Here is a 17,381-nt window from a genome sequence, read left to right as displayed (position 1 = left end):
TGGGTGGGCCTTTATTAAAAGAGAGGTCTAGATCCTGGGCTTCAGCCAAGGACCTTTTACTGTAGCTCAGGGTAGAAGGTGCAAAGATGGCTTTAAATTGTGAGCTGAGCTAGACTGCTGATACAAATTAGATTGGAGTAAGGGCTACTCTAATTTATGGTGGCTATCAGCACCTTCTGGGGCTATTCCAGGAGCCAGAGATCCTCTGGGAATTAGTGACATTCTGGCTACACCTCTTTCTGGTCATGTCTTTAAACTGGCTACTGGGAAAGGGTTACTATGGGAGCAGGATCCTCCAGCTCCAGCTGGAGGAATGGCAGAATTTGCCCAATGCTGTTATGTGATTATTATCTGCCATCCCAGCCTTGAAGGGATTTTTGTCTGTCATATTCAAGAATGATCTTGTGTTTGATCATATGGTCTTGTCTAATGAAAAACAAGCAAGCACTTGTCTTAAGTATTAACGTATTTTCACACATGTGGTAATTTAGTCTGGAATAAAGTTTCTCCACAAAGGATAATTCTTTACTCTTGTTATAGACTTGACCACGTATAAAACCAATTCACTGCTCAATCTAACCAATCTATTAGCTGCTGAAATTAAAAAAAAAAGTAAGTCTAGGATCCAACTGAGTGTAAGTAAACCACACTTGGTATCCTTAAAAACAATGAGGAGTGCTTTTGTGGCCCATTCATGATCTCTTTGACTAACTGAGAGCAGGAGCAGGCTGATTAACTGATCTGTAAATCAAACGTTAGCGGTATGGCATAGTTTGTCCTTTAAAAGTTTTATGGAGTAGAAGGAGGAACTTTAGAGTGACATCAACGGGAGCAGTCAGGGTAAAAATATTATGTAAATACCCAAAAAGTGTCTTCGGTTAAAGACACTGATAAATTAAAATTAGATGTTATTTTTGTGGAACATACAATGTTAATATGGGGCTATATTACATCACCCTTTCTGAAGCAGAACTCCCTCTGATTTCAGTGGAGAATTCTGTTTAAAAAAATATCCTTAATACAAGGAGTCATGGAGAACGACTCTAAATTAAATAAGTTTTCTTTCAAGTCCATCATGAATAATCCAGAAGGGAAGGGATTCTAGATTTACATAAACAGAACAGACTGTGAACACTTCCTGTTTTATTTGGGTCCTCCAGAAGACATTCCATAATTACTACTTGTTTTCAACTCCTCTTCCCCTACCACCTCTGTTCTCATTTTTGTATTTTCCTCTTTTCTTCAATGTTTACTTTCCATTTAGTTTTGTTTTTATTTATCTTGTTATTCAGTGGGATTGACATGCATATATTCTGTGTTTAAATAAATCATAGGTAAGTAAAAGGGTACAGAACCTAATATTTTTTGTATACCGACAGCCCATCCCTTATTCTGGGGGCAGACATGGGGCAGTGCCCCCCACATCTAGTAGGGGGAGGAGAGTCAGGCCAGGCTCCCTGATCATTCCTTGGGTCCAGCCTTTGGCCCATTCCTCATCTCACCCCCTGCAGACAGAGCAGACTTCCATAGCTCAAGTGGTAGGTTCAGTGTTCAAACCATGGCGATTATACATGATTGGGGATTGTTACAGTTGCATATAATGAAATTTGTTCATACTTTTTAAAAAAAATTTAATGTAGTTTGAGGGTTGTTAAAAGTCAAACATTCAGAAGTTAGGAAATGTTAGATTTATGGTTACCTGTCCACTTTTAATTTGGCCTCCTTATGTGTATGCATTATGGTAGTTTTTAATTACATGCCATTCCCCCCCCCCACACACACACACAAGATACTCCCTATTAAATGCAGAGGGAAACAGATTTAATGTTTCATGGGCAACATAAATTTAGCATTTCCTGAGTTTACAACCTAAATAATTCTTTTTATGTATGCACTTATTCAGTATTTGTATAACAGTAGCAACTCAAGGCCCCAACTCAGATTAGGACCACATTGTATTAGGTACTGTACCAGCATTTAGTAAGAAATTATGTTTGCCCTGAAGAGTTTACAGACTAAACAGGTAAGTCAGAGGTTGAGAGAAAGGAAAGTAATACAAAGAGTTACTAGAGAGATGTTTGGCAAATGTCATGTTAGTTCCATTTAAAAAAAGAAAAAAAATTTAACCAGAACTGATCATACATACTATGCAAGTACATAAAATTTTCCATCTCTATTACAGTCATTAAAGACATGTTAAATGAGTTTATGAAAGCCATAAATCTCATAACAGGTTTGAAACAGGTGGGTTAGTTTCTTTTCAAAGCCCCATTGGATTTATTGGAGAGGGGGGGAAAGTGTGACTATCTATGCAAGTAAGGATTATTATTCATGTGAGTGAGGCTTGCAGGCCCCTACCTTGTATTCTGAACATTTCTGAGAAGGAATTCCTAAAAACAATTGACTAGCAAACCAAAAAAGCCCCCCAAAACAATGAATCAGGAATTTTAAAGGGCAGTTACTCTTTGAAAAGTGATTCAGCAGAGCAGACTTGCTCCCTCTGGTTATTCAAAGACAAAGTTGTTAATTTTAGTGGTTTAAATCTGGTTTTTAACCTTGTAGAATTAACACAACTATGGAAGAGGGAGCTGAGATCTATTCCTTCTTGCACATCTACAGAATTGTTTAGGAAGGGCCAGATTCACAGCTTGTGTAAATTGGTGTAGCTCCATTAAAGACAATGATCTATGTATGTTTACGCCGCTGAGGATCTAGGTCAAGTGTTACAAGTAATAGGTCCAGTCAGTTACACTTGTGCAAACCTGAAGACAATAGGGCTGCACAGATATAGCACAGCAATATGAATAATTATGCCCTATTACTTATTATTTGTATTATAGTGGAACAAGCCCAGTCATGGAACAAGGCACCATTGTACAGACACATCACAAAGACAGTCCCTGCTCCAAAGAGCTTACAGTGTGTGAGGGTAAAGATTTTCAGGAGTGACTAGATGTTTTGGGTGCACAACTTGACACCTTAAGGAGATCAGATTTTTATAGGACAGCTGCCCAGCACATTCTGAAAATCAAGTTCATGTAAGGCAGTGGTTCTCAAACTAGGGCCACTGCTTGTTCAGGGAAAGCCCCTGGCGGGCCAGGCTGGTTTGTTTACCAGCAGTGTCCGCAGGTTCGGCCGATCGCGGCTCCCACTGGCCGTGGTTCGCCACTCCAAGCCAATGGGGGCTGTGGGAAGCGGCATGGGCTGAGGGATGTGCAGGATGCCTTTCCTGGAGCCCCCATTGGCCTTGAACAGCGAACTGCGGCCAGTGGGAACCGCAGTCGGCTGAACCTGCAGACATGGCAGGTAAACAAACCAGCCCAGCCCGCCAAGGGCTTTCCCTGAACAAGCGGTGGCCCTAGTTTGAGAACCACTGAATTAGAGAACATGCTCGTTTAAAGTTGAGCAATGCTCCCTTATAACATTGTTTGTCCACTGCTTGCAGAAAGAGCAGCCAACTGGAGCTAACTGGTGGGGGCTTGGAACCAGGGTTGGCTGGCAGCCCCCCATCAGCTCCCCTAAGTTCCCTGTGCAGCAGCTGCCCAGCAGGCTATCAATTGCTGGGCAGTCCAGCTTTCCCTCCCTCAACTGCCAGATGCTGCTCCTGCCCTCCACCTTGGAGCCTCATGCTTGCTGTGCAAGTGGGGTGGAGGAAAGAGGCATGCTAATGTAAGGGTGTCCCCCTCTCCCCTGCTCCTGCCCCGCACTCCTTTACCCTTCTCCACAGAGTGGGAGGACACACGACAGGGCTCAGGACAGAGGGAGCTTGCTGGCAGTAGGTACTGTCTCAACTTGCTGATCTACTTAAAAAGGCAGTGTACTTAGAGTGGCGTCAGCGTACTTAAAGGGGCAATGTGCATTTCTCTCTCACGCATGCTGTGTGTGTGTGTCTCTCTCTCTCTACTCCATGCTGTCTTCCCTCCCTCCATTCATGTTGCCTTGTAGAGTGTGAGGCTACATTAACAACGTGTTAACCCTTGAGGGCTCAGCGGAGTGCTAGTTCATCATTTAGTAGTAAGGCATTCCCTGGGAAATATCCCACCCTCTGACTTCACCACCTCAACCAAGCTTCACGATCATCATTGCTGTGTACAGTATTAAATTGTTTGTTTAAAACTTATAGTGTGTGTGTGTGTGTATTATATATAAAAATAAAAGTCTTTTGTCTGGTAAAAAAAATTTCCCTGGAATCTAACCCCCCCCCCATTTACATTAATTCTTATGGGGCAACTGGATTCACTTAACATCATTTCACTTAAAGTAGCATTTTTCAGGAACATAACTACAATGTTAAGCAAGGAGTTACTGTAAAAATATGCATGTCCACTGCTTAATGCCAACAGTTAGTTGCTTGGATAGCTGCATATTGTCTGTGTAAAATATTTTCATTGTTCTTGTCAGCTGAATATCTAACCATTCTAGTGATCTAGACATCAAATGCCATGGAAGCTACGTTCTTTGGGAAAACTGTACCTAATTGTGAAATAATATCAAATAAAGGTTTCTTATCAATTAAGAATAACCATAAAATCTCTTAAAATATTCTTTTGAAAGACAACTTTTTAGCTAATCTAAATAGCTATTGATTAGTTTGCTCTGATCAATAGGAGACTAACCAATAAGGAAAAAATCTGCTACATAACATGATTTATTTTATTTTGTTTTATTTACAGATATTTAATTTAAAATGCTGTTGTCAATAGGAATGTTAATGTTGTCTGCCACTCAGATCTACACCATCCTGACAGTTCAGCTGTTTGCTTTCCTAAACCTTTTGCCTGTGGAGGCAGACATTTTAGCGGTAAGTGTAATAAATGTGTTTACATGCAAATGAATGGGAATTTCTTTCAGATTTTCCTACTTATAAATCATCATGCGATACATTTTGAAACATTATCAGTGCAAAGTTAATAGGACCTATATATTTTACCAATTACGTGAAGCCTATTCAAAAATAAAGGGTAGGCTTTTCAGAGAAAGTTAGGGTTAGAGTTTAGTGCTGGAATCTCTTTGAAATTCAGTGTGAGTAAGGCATTTAACTCCCTTAGGATCTCCTGAAAGTCCCAGCCAAAATATGTAGGACCATCTCATGCCATAGAACTTTAAAAAGAACTCCCCGCTGATTTAATTTAATAGTCAAAATAAGTAGATAGCAGACAATAATACTTTCTATGGACTTTTAAAAACTCCTGTACTTCTGTTTGCATGTGAGAATTCTGTCCAGAGTAATTTACAATATGCTCATGGGCAGTGAGAAGAAGATTGTCCCCTCAGATCCTCATTTATTTACATTGAATTCTGTAGTCATGAAGATATGGCATAACATATTAGAAAGGGTTGAATACCATTTGGATATAGCAAGTTGTGTTCCACCCAATTGTGATTAATAGAGAAACTAGTGGGAAGTTCTTTTTAAAGATCTGTGGCATGATATGGTCTTCTATTTTCCGGCTGAGATTTTCAAGGGACCCTAAGGGAGTTAGGTGCTCTACTCACACTGACTGGTGTTAGTATGAACAGTAATGGATACAGACTGAGTTTTTATTGGTATATTAGAAAACAGAATAAGGCCCTGATTCTGCAAACACACACATGTATGCTTAACTTATGTACGTGAGCAGGCCCACTGATTGCAACTTCATATAGGTGGGTAGTCCCATTAAACATGTGTTTAAGTACTTGGACAATTGGGACCTGATTTGGGAGTAGAAAAAGCAAGCTGTTATCCCTAAGTGTTGTCAACATATACACACTCACATATATGCACACACCCCATCCCCAGCAGAATTAAATGTTAAGTAGGTATCATCTCAGATGATCTCATGGTTGGGTACTGTATAATGTTAGAAAAGGGGTTCACCACTTATTACTCTATTTATGCATAACAGTTATATGAGGGAGTTACATTTTTTCTGTTTGGGACAGGTGTTCAAGCCACTGAAAAAATTTCATAGCTCTAATCAACTATTGTGTTACCCAAGGAAATTATTATTAAGATAAACTGAGGAGAGAGAGAGAGGCTCAAACAGGATGATGAAGTAATCAAATGAAAATGCATAAAGTTACAAGTTCCACAAGTTTGTGGTAATACAAGGTTGCCAAATATAGAATTGTGTTATTTTGTACTTAGGATGGTTTTACTAGGTCACTGTTATCACTTTTCAGTATCTCTTTTTAGCTGGATATTTTAGAAAAAAAATGGATAGATATGAACTGCTTTATTACGGAACAGCTAGGTGTGAAACTGGCTTTCCATTAAAAGCCTTATTTCTCTTCCCCCCCCCCCATCCTCCTATCGCCCTTTCCAAGAAGGAAGAGAATCTTTCTGCATGCCATTTTTCATGCTAGGATAATTTTTTGTGTGTGGGGGGAAGTTTTGGTAAAATTCAGAAATGAATTTTTTTTAAAGGTTAGTGTTTTGAAAAATTACTTGAAATGTACTTTTGAAGTTTTGTGGGTTTTTTGGCAGGGTGACAGAGGGGTGTCATTGTATCACCAAAGGCCTTTTTGTGAAGTGTCTTGTAATATTTTAGGAGGATTAGTGGGGGAATTACAAAGTATTCTATTTAAAACAAAACAAAAAACCCTTACAATACCTCATGCTAAATTAAGGAGTGATGGGATTAGCAAGGGTCTCATTAAAGCAGCGTTATACAAAGGAAACAGTGGAATGAGAATTAGGGGCCATCAGTGGGAAAGGAATGCTTCCCCAGCCACACCATGCAGAACTGGAAAATTGAAACTCTGTAGATAGCTTGATAGATTTTGTAAATTAAGGATTGTTTGTTTTTTTCCCCTCAGGGCTGAAGAATGTTTAAGATCCCCCGTGCATGGGGCTGGGGTGGGGAAGTGCTTTGCATAGAGGAGTGTGTGCTTTAAAGTGGCAGGATATAGAGTGGGTGTGTAGGGATGTGTGTTGCAGATGCATACAGACTTTACCTGTGGCAACAGCCCGGGCTATTTTTCTAGAAAACATCTTCAAACTTCTTTTAAGAGTTTATAAATATAAGTGGACTTGCTACTGACACCTTGAATAGTTTGGAGGGTGGGTAGGTGATGTGGGGGAAAATGGTGTGGGAATTGTCCATGAGGGGCATAGTGGTGGGGCAGTTGTTTGTAGGGGATGTGGGCTGGGGAGTAGGAGACTGGTTGGCACAGAGCTGTGCTACCTGGTCTTAATACTGGGAGCCTGGGGAGGGCAGGAGAAAAGGATGCTTGGCGTGATGCAATGAACTGTGGAGGGCAGCAGGGATGAGGGTATGTAGAGAAGATCAGGGAGAGACAGAGGTTCTTATTCATATAGCGCTTAACATTTTTATATCTAGACATTTAAGTGCTTAAAGTTTTAAAGTGTGGATAAAAGCTTCCCCTCCCCCCTTAAGTTTAACTCCATTCTCACTCACCATCAGTCTTACTGTTCTCTTGTGTAAAGTACTACTGATGAAGAGTGCTATATAAGAGCAAGGAATTATTAAAGCTGCAGAAGGGGAGCCCTGCTTCGATGGGCCCCAAAAGATCCTTCAGAGTAAACTTAGATATTTGCAAGCAAATATTTCTATTTAACAAGTTAAGTTCAGAAGTGTGTCTTGACAGTCAGTGGGATTTCTTGTATTAGGTACATTGGTGTTAGTCCTAGAACTACAATTTGAGAGCTCCTCTGTCTCAGACTTTTGCTCTGATGATGTCTCTTCCTTATGCAGTAAATATAACCATATCTTAACATTTGAACTACATTTGGCAATCCAGGGGTGTAGGCAGCATGAATAAAGCTTTTTAAACTATTTAAATTCTTTAGAAACAACAAGGAGTCTGGTGGCACCTTAAAGACTAACATTTATTTGGGTATAAGGTTTCGTGGGTAAAAAAAACCACTTCTTCAGATGCATGGACCAGTGGGTTTTTTACCCACAAAAGCTTATGCCCAAATAAATATATTAGCCTTTAAGGTGCCACCAGACTCCTTGTTTTTTTTTTGTGGATACGGACTATCATGGCTACACCCTGATACTTAAATTCCTCAATTATTTTTAAATTTTAAAATCGTTCTTGCTACAATAAAGAACTTTTACAAGTTTGGGGTTTTCTGCAGAAAACTGAAAATCTGCCAAGATCTGTTTTTGCCCTGTTTATTAGAGACTTGTATGGTACTCACCCACTACCTGTGGCCTAGGGCAATAGAAAAAAAGAGTCACAGGGAATAGGAAAATGTGGCTTATGCAGTTTTAGAGCCATTATGCAATGTTGTGTATGAGCTTCCATAAAAAAAAATTTTAGAACTTAACTGTTTAAACTGAGTATCTTTACTCACTTCCCTAAAATCTTTGTAGGGTGTTAAGGATTGCCTCCTGGGGACATTTTAAAAAGCTGGTTAATTTCAAAGTGAAGAAAATCCACTCTTCAGAAGCATGTTCATGAGGCACAGCAAGATGTACCCTTTGCTCAAAGTGCGCTTTGGCTACAGCCAGTTTTTTGCAAAAGTGGGTTAACGTTAGTGCTTGAATTGAAGGAGAGGTTTTCCCAACATTTAGTGGAATTCATGTTACTTTCTTGTTGTTGTTAAATCATTCCAAATAAAGGAAGACTCTAGAGAACTTTGAGTTTATTACATGGAATAAAGCTCTTCTATCTGACATAATAAAGCAGATTGGGTTGGGCAATATGTGGATGAAACACCACCAGAAAACCCGAAGGGACTGGAAGCAGCAGTGTTTATGATTCATTAGTATAGTGTTAGGAGGCGCTATGTATAGTACATTTTTGCCCTAAAGAATGAGGTTTTTCTTGTGTTTTCAATTTGATACATGTTATAGATCTGATTTTCTTTTATATTTATGTTTAGTATAACTTTGAAAATGTAACTCAGACATTTGATGATCTACCAGCAAGGTTTGGCTACAGACTGCCAACTGAAGGCTTGAAGGTAAGAAGCAGCATCTCTGAATAAACAAAGTATAAGCTAAAAGAAAATTCTTAGAATGTATTTTGTGTGCTATGTAAATATGTTGAAAATAACTTTGTCAACACTAGCTTAAAGATAGATTTATAATTTTCACAGATATACTTTAATAGGGGACTAAAAGAGGATGTATGATGATGTACTATCCTCAAGCACACCTCCTTGTGTCCATGCAGGAACACAGCCCTCAGCTCCCTGTTGGTGCTTGCAATCATTTAATCTGACCCAGATACTGAGAACAAGTCCTTTGGGGGGGGGTTCAATTTATTAACTTCTTTTCTAGAGTACAAAGGATCCTCCTTTTAGCCCCTCAAGTCCAACTCTTCTTCTCGCTCCAGGGCTAATGACAACAAGAGTCCCAGGAGTCCTCCAGCCCTCCTCCAGGGGCCTGTGTACTTACCTTCCTTGCATCCAGCGGTTCCACAGCTGTCCTCCTGGGCCTGTGTTCATTCAGAGCTTCTAGCCCTGCATTAGGCAGCCCTTATCTCTAGGCACTCCATGTCCTGGGAGCCTTCTTTCTCTGGGAGCACATCCTTCAACTGAGCCCTGGTAGCCTTTTCAGGTCCAGGTGCTCATTACTCAGTAAGCTGTCCACCAGCCAACTAGGCAGTTAATTGCTTACAGGTGGGTTTATTCTCCTTAAAGAAGCCCATCATGCGTAGACTGGGCCATGACTCCCCTTAAAGGGGCCATCCATCCCATGACAGGATGCATCTGTTAGTCTTGTTTATATAGGAAAAATATGGTATGGTGGTCTACCATATAGCAAAGTCCTACAATTCACACTGATTTTTTTGGATATAGTATGGACCCCATCTTGCAAGTTATTGAGCTCAATTACTATCCTGGCCTATAGAAAACGTGGTTGTCAGAAAAAACAGCCTGAGTGGCTACATTGTACTAAGTTACTTTGTTTTTGTGATAAAGCCTTTCATGTTTATTTTAGTGATAAGTAAGTTTCTTGTAGTCAAACATTCATTGCACTGGTCCCTATCTGAGGTACATATTAAAGGATGTCTGCAACAGATGTGCACTGATTAAAGTGTATGAGCTTTGCAGACATGACTCTAGCATCCTTGTATTTCTGTACTACACTATGCTATCACTGAATGCTTATTATAACTGAATTTAGCTGGGCAGGAAAAAGGTTGCTGCTACATAGCTCTGCATTAAATTATCTTTATAGGTTATGAAGGCTGAAATTATGGAGCTGAGTTCACAAACAGACTCTGACAACCCACTTCCTTAAAGAGACAGAATATCTTCAGAGAGACAGTTCTTTCTAGATGAGTTCAGGCAGACTCTTCTAAACCTTGATGATGAACTTAGCAGATGGGTTATTGTAGGAGTGCACCTGCAACTAAATCTGAAGAAAAATACATTTGACAGACACTTTACCTTCTACAAAAGTGTAATTTGGGAGCAACCACACCTGATGATGGAAGATTGAATACAGGATGCAGAGGGGTTGGCCATAAGGCTATGAACTAGCATGTCTTCTGAGTGCATGCATTCCATAATCTGAATATATAAAGAGCATATTGCTAAATACATACAGGCTCCATGAAGAGTCTGGCTTTTCATGTCCTCCACCTGGCATATCATAGAATCCTAGAACTGGAAGGGACCTTGAGGGGTCATCTAGTCCAGTCCCCTGCACTCAAGGCAGGACTAAGTATTATCTATACCATTCCTGACATGTGTTCGTCCAACCTGCTCTTAAAAATCTCCAGAGATGGAGATTCCACAACCTCCCTAGGCAATTTATTCCAGTGCTTAACCGCTGACTGTTAGGAAGTTTTTCCTAACGTCCAACCTAAACCACCCTTGCTGCAATTTAAGCCAATTGCTTCTTGTCGTATCCTCAGAGGTTAAGAACAACAATTTTTCTCCCTCCTCCTTGTAACAACCTTTTAGGTACTTGAAAACTGTTATGTCCCCTCTGTCTTCTCTTCTCCAGACTAAACAAACCCATTTTTTTCAATCTTCCCTCATAGACCGTGCTTCCAGACTTTTAATCATTTTTGTTGCTCTTCTCTGGACTTTCTCCAAATTTGTCCACATCTTTCCAGAATTGTGGCACCCAGAACTGGGCACAATACTTCAGATGAGGCCTAATCAGCACAGAGTAGAGCGGAAGAATTACTTCTCGTGTCTTGCTTACAATACTCCTGCTAATACATCCCAGAATGATGTTTGCTTTTTTTGCAACAGCGTTACACTGTTGACTCATATTTAGCTTGTGATCCACTATGAGCTCCAGATCCCTTTCCGCAGTACTCCTTCCTAGACAATAATTTCCCATTTTGTATGTGTGCAATTGACTGAGGAGAAAGGGGAAGTGATCTCACCGGAAGTATTCAAAGCATGGGTCCTACTAATAAAGTCACTTAGTGTTGCAGATTATAGGGCAGAATGCACTTGGTCCCTGGGCAGGTATGCAACCAGAGTGGAGGCAAGAGGACACAATGAAGAAAGGAGGGGAGGGAAAGAAGAGGGTAAAGGGAACCTCCACATAGTACCTGGATACAATGAAAGTCTTGATGCTCAGAACTGCAGGAGGAAGCATATATGGCAATGTTAATACTCCCTCAGAAGGGACTGGGCCTGCATCACCCATGTGCCCATCTTTATTCTGCTTCTGCTGGGGGAGTGCATACTGTTCCCTGTAATAATGTGGCATAATGGCTGCTCTTCATCTGCATTCTCCAGAGTTCCTGGAGGCATTATGCCAGTATGATGGCCACCACCTTTACTGACACCAGGCATTGAACTGGGGATCTCTAGAGTCAAAAGTATGAGTCTCTACAGCTTGAGCTAAACAGCCAGGTTGTTACACTGACAGTTGTAATAGCTTTGCCTCCTCTATGGATTGAACACAGAAGGGAATATTACACCAGCTTGAGGCACAGCATGTCTTGGAGCGCCTTCTGAGTAAATACAGAGCTCTCTCCACTGACCCCAACACCAGGTTTCACCTTAAAGGCACAACTGAGACCTGAGATGCTGATAAAAATGTGGATCAAAGATCACACCTCTCATAGTATCAAATAATTTGTATTGTTAAATCTTTATTGCCTTTTTGCGGTGTCTTCACACTGTGGTATTTACATTTTGAAGATTCATCCCAGAATGAACAGTTTTCAGGCCATACCCATATAGATTCTGGATCCTGTAAACACAGACCTTTTCATCATCTTTTGGCTTTAACGTGGTACAACAACTTAACTCTGGGTTAATGGTCAAAGCCCAACACCAAAATCCAAACTAGTACTGAGATATGAATACAAATATAAACAAACACCTTTGGTGAAACTCCAGTGATTTTAGAGAAATTGGCCCCTTTACGGACAAGAACATATAAGTCCCTACCTGAGCAAAGGCCAAATCTACAGCCCCTTGAAGTCAATGGGAATCTTTCCATCTACTTCAGTGGCTTTGCATTAGGTAGAGAATTAGCAATGTACTACTTAATTTATAAATTAACTGTCCAAAAGCCATCTCAAAGGCACAGCTTTTTGTCTGTGCCTGAGGTCATGCTAAGCTGTACCTGATTTCTTTTTCTTTCCTTTTTTGGGTGCTATAGTCACAGGTGGTAAAGCGCAGAAGAGAGGCTTAATGGGCAGTCACAATCACTGCAAAAAGCAAATTTTGGTGACCTTTTTTGCAGAAGAATTCTTTGTGTGTGCTGTAATCATGAAATGTGAATACAATTTAATATTTCCTGAGATTCCTGAATCTTTTGAGTCTGAATCCTACTATTGGATTGCAGCATGTCTTCCTGTTAGCTATTTTCCAGTTTATCTTTTAACATAAATTAGCATTAATGAAACAAACATCTATATAACTCATAGCTGTAGCTTCTTCAACAATGTTATGTTAGGGCCATAAATGTATTCGGTCCTTCACTTAAAAGGGCTCAAGATTTCTTTGTAGTAAGTTTCTTTATGATGATGATAGAAAGGATTTGTTTTTGCCAGTCTGTAAGAGACTAGGATGCAATGAACACCTAGAGAAATTGTGCTGAGTAAAATCTTGCAGGTCTGCGTGAATAACCTAATGCAATCAAGTACAGTATGCAGACTGTGCTTCAATATGCAGCAGCTAACATATTGCTAGATTTTTCCTTAGTGACAAATTATACCCCGTAGTTCTAGAGTACAAACGAAAGCAAGCCCTCTCTATGCTAAACACCCATTGATTTTAATAGGATGTTTGACTGAAGGACTTGCAGATTTGGATCAAGATTTTTAGTATGATGTTCTAATGTATTACTAAAAGAAAAGGAGTACTTGTGGCACCTTAGAGACTAACAAATTTATTTGAGCATAAGCTTTCGTGAGCTACGATGAAGTGAGCTGTAGCTCACGAAAGCTTATGCTCAAATAAATTTGTTAGTCTCTAAGGTGCCACAAGTACTCCTTTTCTTTTTGCGAATACAGACTAACATGGCTGTTACTCTGAAACCTAATGTATTACTATAATACTATTATACATAATATCCTTCACAAGTCCAAAGGCACAATATGAAATAATCCTAAAAGCAAGAATAAGCATTAGTTCACTGGACTTCTTTAACCTTAACTTAAAATCTGACCCTGAATTATTAACAGGGAGCTGTTGCCACAGCCTAGAAGCATAGTTACAGAAAACTGTAGTTCCTTGTGTTTCAATGTCGGATTTAGAGCACGCTGCTTATTCAGACCAATGTGATGCTAGGGATGCTGTGGTGTGTGAATGATAACTCAGTAAAATATCCAGGACCATGGCCACTAAGAGCTTCTTATAGAAGTTTAAAAACTGATATGATTTTTGAGAAGCTAATGTAACGATATTAATTTAGGACTAATATTCTGAGATAATCCACTGCTCATGCAAATTTGAGCTGCAGCATCTGATAGGAGTTACAACCTGTGAACAGCAGAGAGGAAGCCCTACAAAAAGAGAATTATAGTAATCTGATCTTGTGGTGGGTGGGGAAGGGAAATCACTAATTTTCATACCAAGATGTGGCCCTCAGGCCAAAAAGTTTGCCCACCCTGATCTAGGATAATCAAGCCAGGAGCAATAGCACCACAGGGTATAAGAAATAAATCTTAGGGTCCATTCCTGCTCCCCTGATGTCAGTGACAAACATCCCATGGATTTAAATAGATACAGGATTGGGCCCGGTGTTAGACAAACTTATCGTAGAACTGGAAGGGACCTCGAGAGGTCATCTAGACCTGTCCCCTGCACTCATGGTAGGGCTAAGTATTATCTAGACCAATGCTTCTCAAGCCATCTGATGTGGGGGACTGGCATTTTTTTCTTCCAATGTGCGCGCAGACCGGCAGCTGATGGTTTGTGGACCAGCACCGGTCTGCAGACCACCACTTCAAGTAGCACTGATCTAGACGATCCCTGACAGGTGTTTGTCTATCCTGCTCTTAAAAATCTCCAATGATGGAGATTCCACAACCTCCCTAGGCAATTTATTCCAATGCTTACCCACCCTGACAGGAAGTTTTTCCTGATGTCCAACCTAAACCTCCCTTGCTGCATTTTAAGCCCATTGCTTCTTAACCACTGAGGACAGTACAAGAACAGAAATTTTTCTCCCTCCTCCTTGTAACAACCTTTTATGTACTTGAAAACTATTATGTCCCCTCTGAGTCTTCTCTTTCCCAGACTAAACAAACCCAATTTTTTCAATCTTCCCTCACAGGTCATGTTTTCTAGACCTTTAATCATTTTTGTTGCTCTTCTCTGGACTCTCTCCAGTTTGTCCACATCTTTCCCGAAATGTAGTGCCCAGAACTGGAGAATACTCCAGTTGAGGCCTAATCAGCATGAAGTAGAGCAGCAGAATTACTTCTTGTATCTTGCTTACAGTACTCCTGCTAAAACATCCCAGAATGATGTTTGCTTTTTTTGCAACAGCGTTACACTGTTGACTCATTTAGTTTGTGGTCCACTATAAGCCCCAGATCCCTTTCCGCAGTACTCTTTCCTAGGCAGTCATTTCCCATTTTGTATGCGTGCAACTGATTGTTCCTTCTTAAGTGGAGTACTTTGCATTTGTCAATTTCATCCTATTTACTTCAGACCATTTCTCCAGTTTGTCCAGATCATTTTGAATTATAATCCTATCCTCCAAAGTACTTGCAATCCCTCCCAGCTTGGTATTGTTTGCAGACTTTATAAGTGTACTCTTTATGCCATTGTCTAAATCACTGATGAAGATATTGAACAGAACCAGACCCAGAACTGATCCCTGAGGGACCCTGCTTGTTATGCCCTTCCAGCATGACTGTGAAACACTGATGATTACTCTCTGGGGAAGGTTTTCCGACCAGTTATGCACCCACCTGACAGTAGCTCAATCTAGGTTGCATTTCCCTAGTTTGTTTATGGGAAGGTCATGTGAGACAGTATCAAAAGATTTACTAAAGTCAAGATATACTATGTCTTCTGCTTCCCCCCCATCCACAAGGCTTGTTACCCTGTCAAAGAAAGCGATCAGGTTGGTTTGACACAATTTGTTCTTGACAAATCCATCCTGACTGTTACTTATCACCTTATTTTCTAGATGTTAGCAAATTGATTGCTTAATTATTTGCTCCATTATCTTTCTGGGTACATGCTTGATTACATTAAGAAAAACCCCAATCTCCTAATTACTGTAGTCCAGAATGTGGCTAGCCTTTACAGAGCTATACAGTGTGGGAAGGTGCTACTAGGCAGTAAAGAACTTCCTCCATCACATGGATCTGCTCTGCCCCATCCCTACACTGCATTGAAACTAAATATCACAGTTCAGCCTATAGTCAATGGGTGAAAAAAAAGCAGTAGGTGTGCGTGATATAGATTTTAGTAAGTCATCTGATACAATGCCTATAAAACTCACACTCCAAATTACTTCATGTTCACTTGAATAGGAATGGCTTGAAAACTGGCAGAAGTCTCAGGGCACTAATAAAGGGCAACATGCCACATTTCTGGGAGGTACGTAATGGGGTCCAGCAGGAACTAATGCTTGCTCCCATCTTATTTAATAAGTTAAAATAAAAGAGCAAGGTAATGAAATATATATGAGATACTAAATTGGGAAATGCTGTAAATACTGGAGATGACAGAAATACAAAGGGGTCCAGAGAGGTTACTAACAAGGACAGAAAATGGAAATCAGCTTGGAATAATGCAAGATAATACCTCTGGGGAAAATACATTAAATATCTGTTTCAAATTAAGGAAGCAAGAATCACGACTGCAGGTTTGTGCTATGTATTCAGGGGAACAGAGAGAGTAATCCTTTTCTCTGAGGCTACAGTATGACGATACCTGGAATGTAGGCAAAACATACAGACAGAAGAGAAACAAAATGGATTCCAGAGGAGGTGGGAAAAGGGTGATGGAGGAGGGGTGGATTTATGAATAAAAAGATTAGAGAGTGTCAAATAAGCATGTCTCATTATGAGTCTATTTCCAGGTAGACAAACAGGTTATACTTTTAATGTCAGCATCACAATTAAGCAGCCCCTTAACCCAAGCCCTGCAAGCCTGAGTCAGCAGGTATGGGCCAGCTGCAGGTGTCTAACTGCAGTGTAGACATACCTTGTCAAGCTCCTGTACAGGAGTGGGAGGGAAGTCTCTGTAGCATGTACTGCAACAGAAATAGGAGGTGTTGTGTAGTGGACAGGCCAGGGAACCAATGGTTCGAAACAGGGAAGGAATTGTTTTTTCTCTCACCATCCCCCTGGAGCTCAAGGAGGAAATGTCATACAGTCAGACCATTTAAGCAAGGTCTCAGACCATGTGTACACTATTAACCTCACAGCTGTACTGGTACAGCTGTGCCATTGTAAGGTCTCCCATTTAGCCACTCTTTGCTAGCAGGAGAGAGCTCTCCTGCCGGCATAATTAAACCACCTCCCAATGAGCAGCGTTAGCTATGCCCGCAGGAGAGCCTCTCCTGCAGACATAACTCCACACCAGCACTTTTGTCGTTGAAACTTGTCAGTGAGAAGGGTGGCTTTTCTCATACCCCTCACCGATAAATGCATTACCAACGAAAGTGGTAGTATAGACACCTGCCAGTTGCAAAAGCTATGTCTGCGTTGCTTCTCAGGAGCCTTTATGCTGGGGTGTGGAAACAAAACCAAAAACTGACATGGAGGCACAGGGCTTGACTTCTCATTGATTCCCGGGTATCCGTGCAAATTCCAAGGGATCTCTAGAGTGGGTGAGTTATCTTCCTTGTGGGGAAACATCCCTGTCTCAACGGAACAACTGTAGAGAAATATTACAAAAGGAACCTTTTATAAATTCACACACCCCGCCCCATATTTTCTTTTAGGAGGGTGTGACCAGGACTAGTTGTGTTTTAAACTAAGATTATGTCTATACATAGCGCTTCAGTGTAGACAATCACTATAGCAACAGG

General features: G+C 40.6%; 1 protein-coding gene across 6 annotated transcripts in view; it reads left to right on the top strand.

The window, feature by feature from the left end:
* Positions 1-17,381, top strand: part of RNF13 (ring finger protein 13) — a 103,491-nt gene that overhangs the window by 5,716 nt on the left and 80,394 nt on the right. For 5 of the 6 annotated variants that reach the window (XM_048863824.2, XM_048863825.2, XM_048863823.2 and 2 more), the window contains 2 exons: positions 4,674-4,801; positions 8,840-8,920. In XM_048863824.2, coding sequence (XP_048719781.1) covers positions 4,688-4,801; positions 8,840-8,920 — 195 coding nt within the window. In that variant the 5' untranslated portion in view covers positions 4,674-4,687. The remainder of the gene's footprint in view (positions 1-4,673; positions 4,802-8,839; positions 8,921-17,381) is intronic. The other variant, XM_048863829.2, reaches the window with a different exon arrangement.

This window comes from Caretta caretta, chromosome 9 (genome assembly GCF_965140235.1).
Source record: "Caretta caretta isolate rCarCar2 chromosome 9, rCarCar1.hap1, whole genome shotgun sequence".
NCBI lineage: Eukaryota > Metazoa > Chordata > Testudines > Cheloniidae > Caretta > Caretta caretta.
This window is presented reverse-complemented; position numbering and strand designations above follow the sequence as displayed.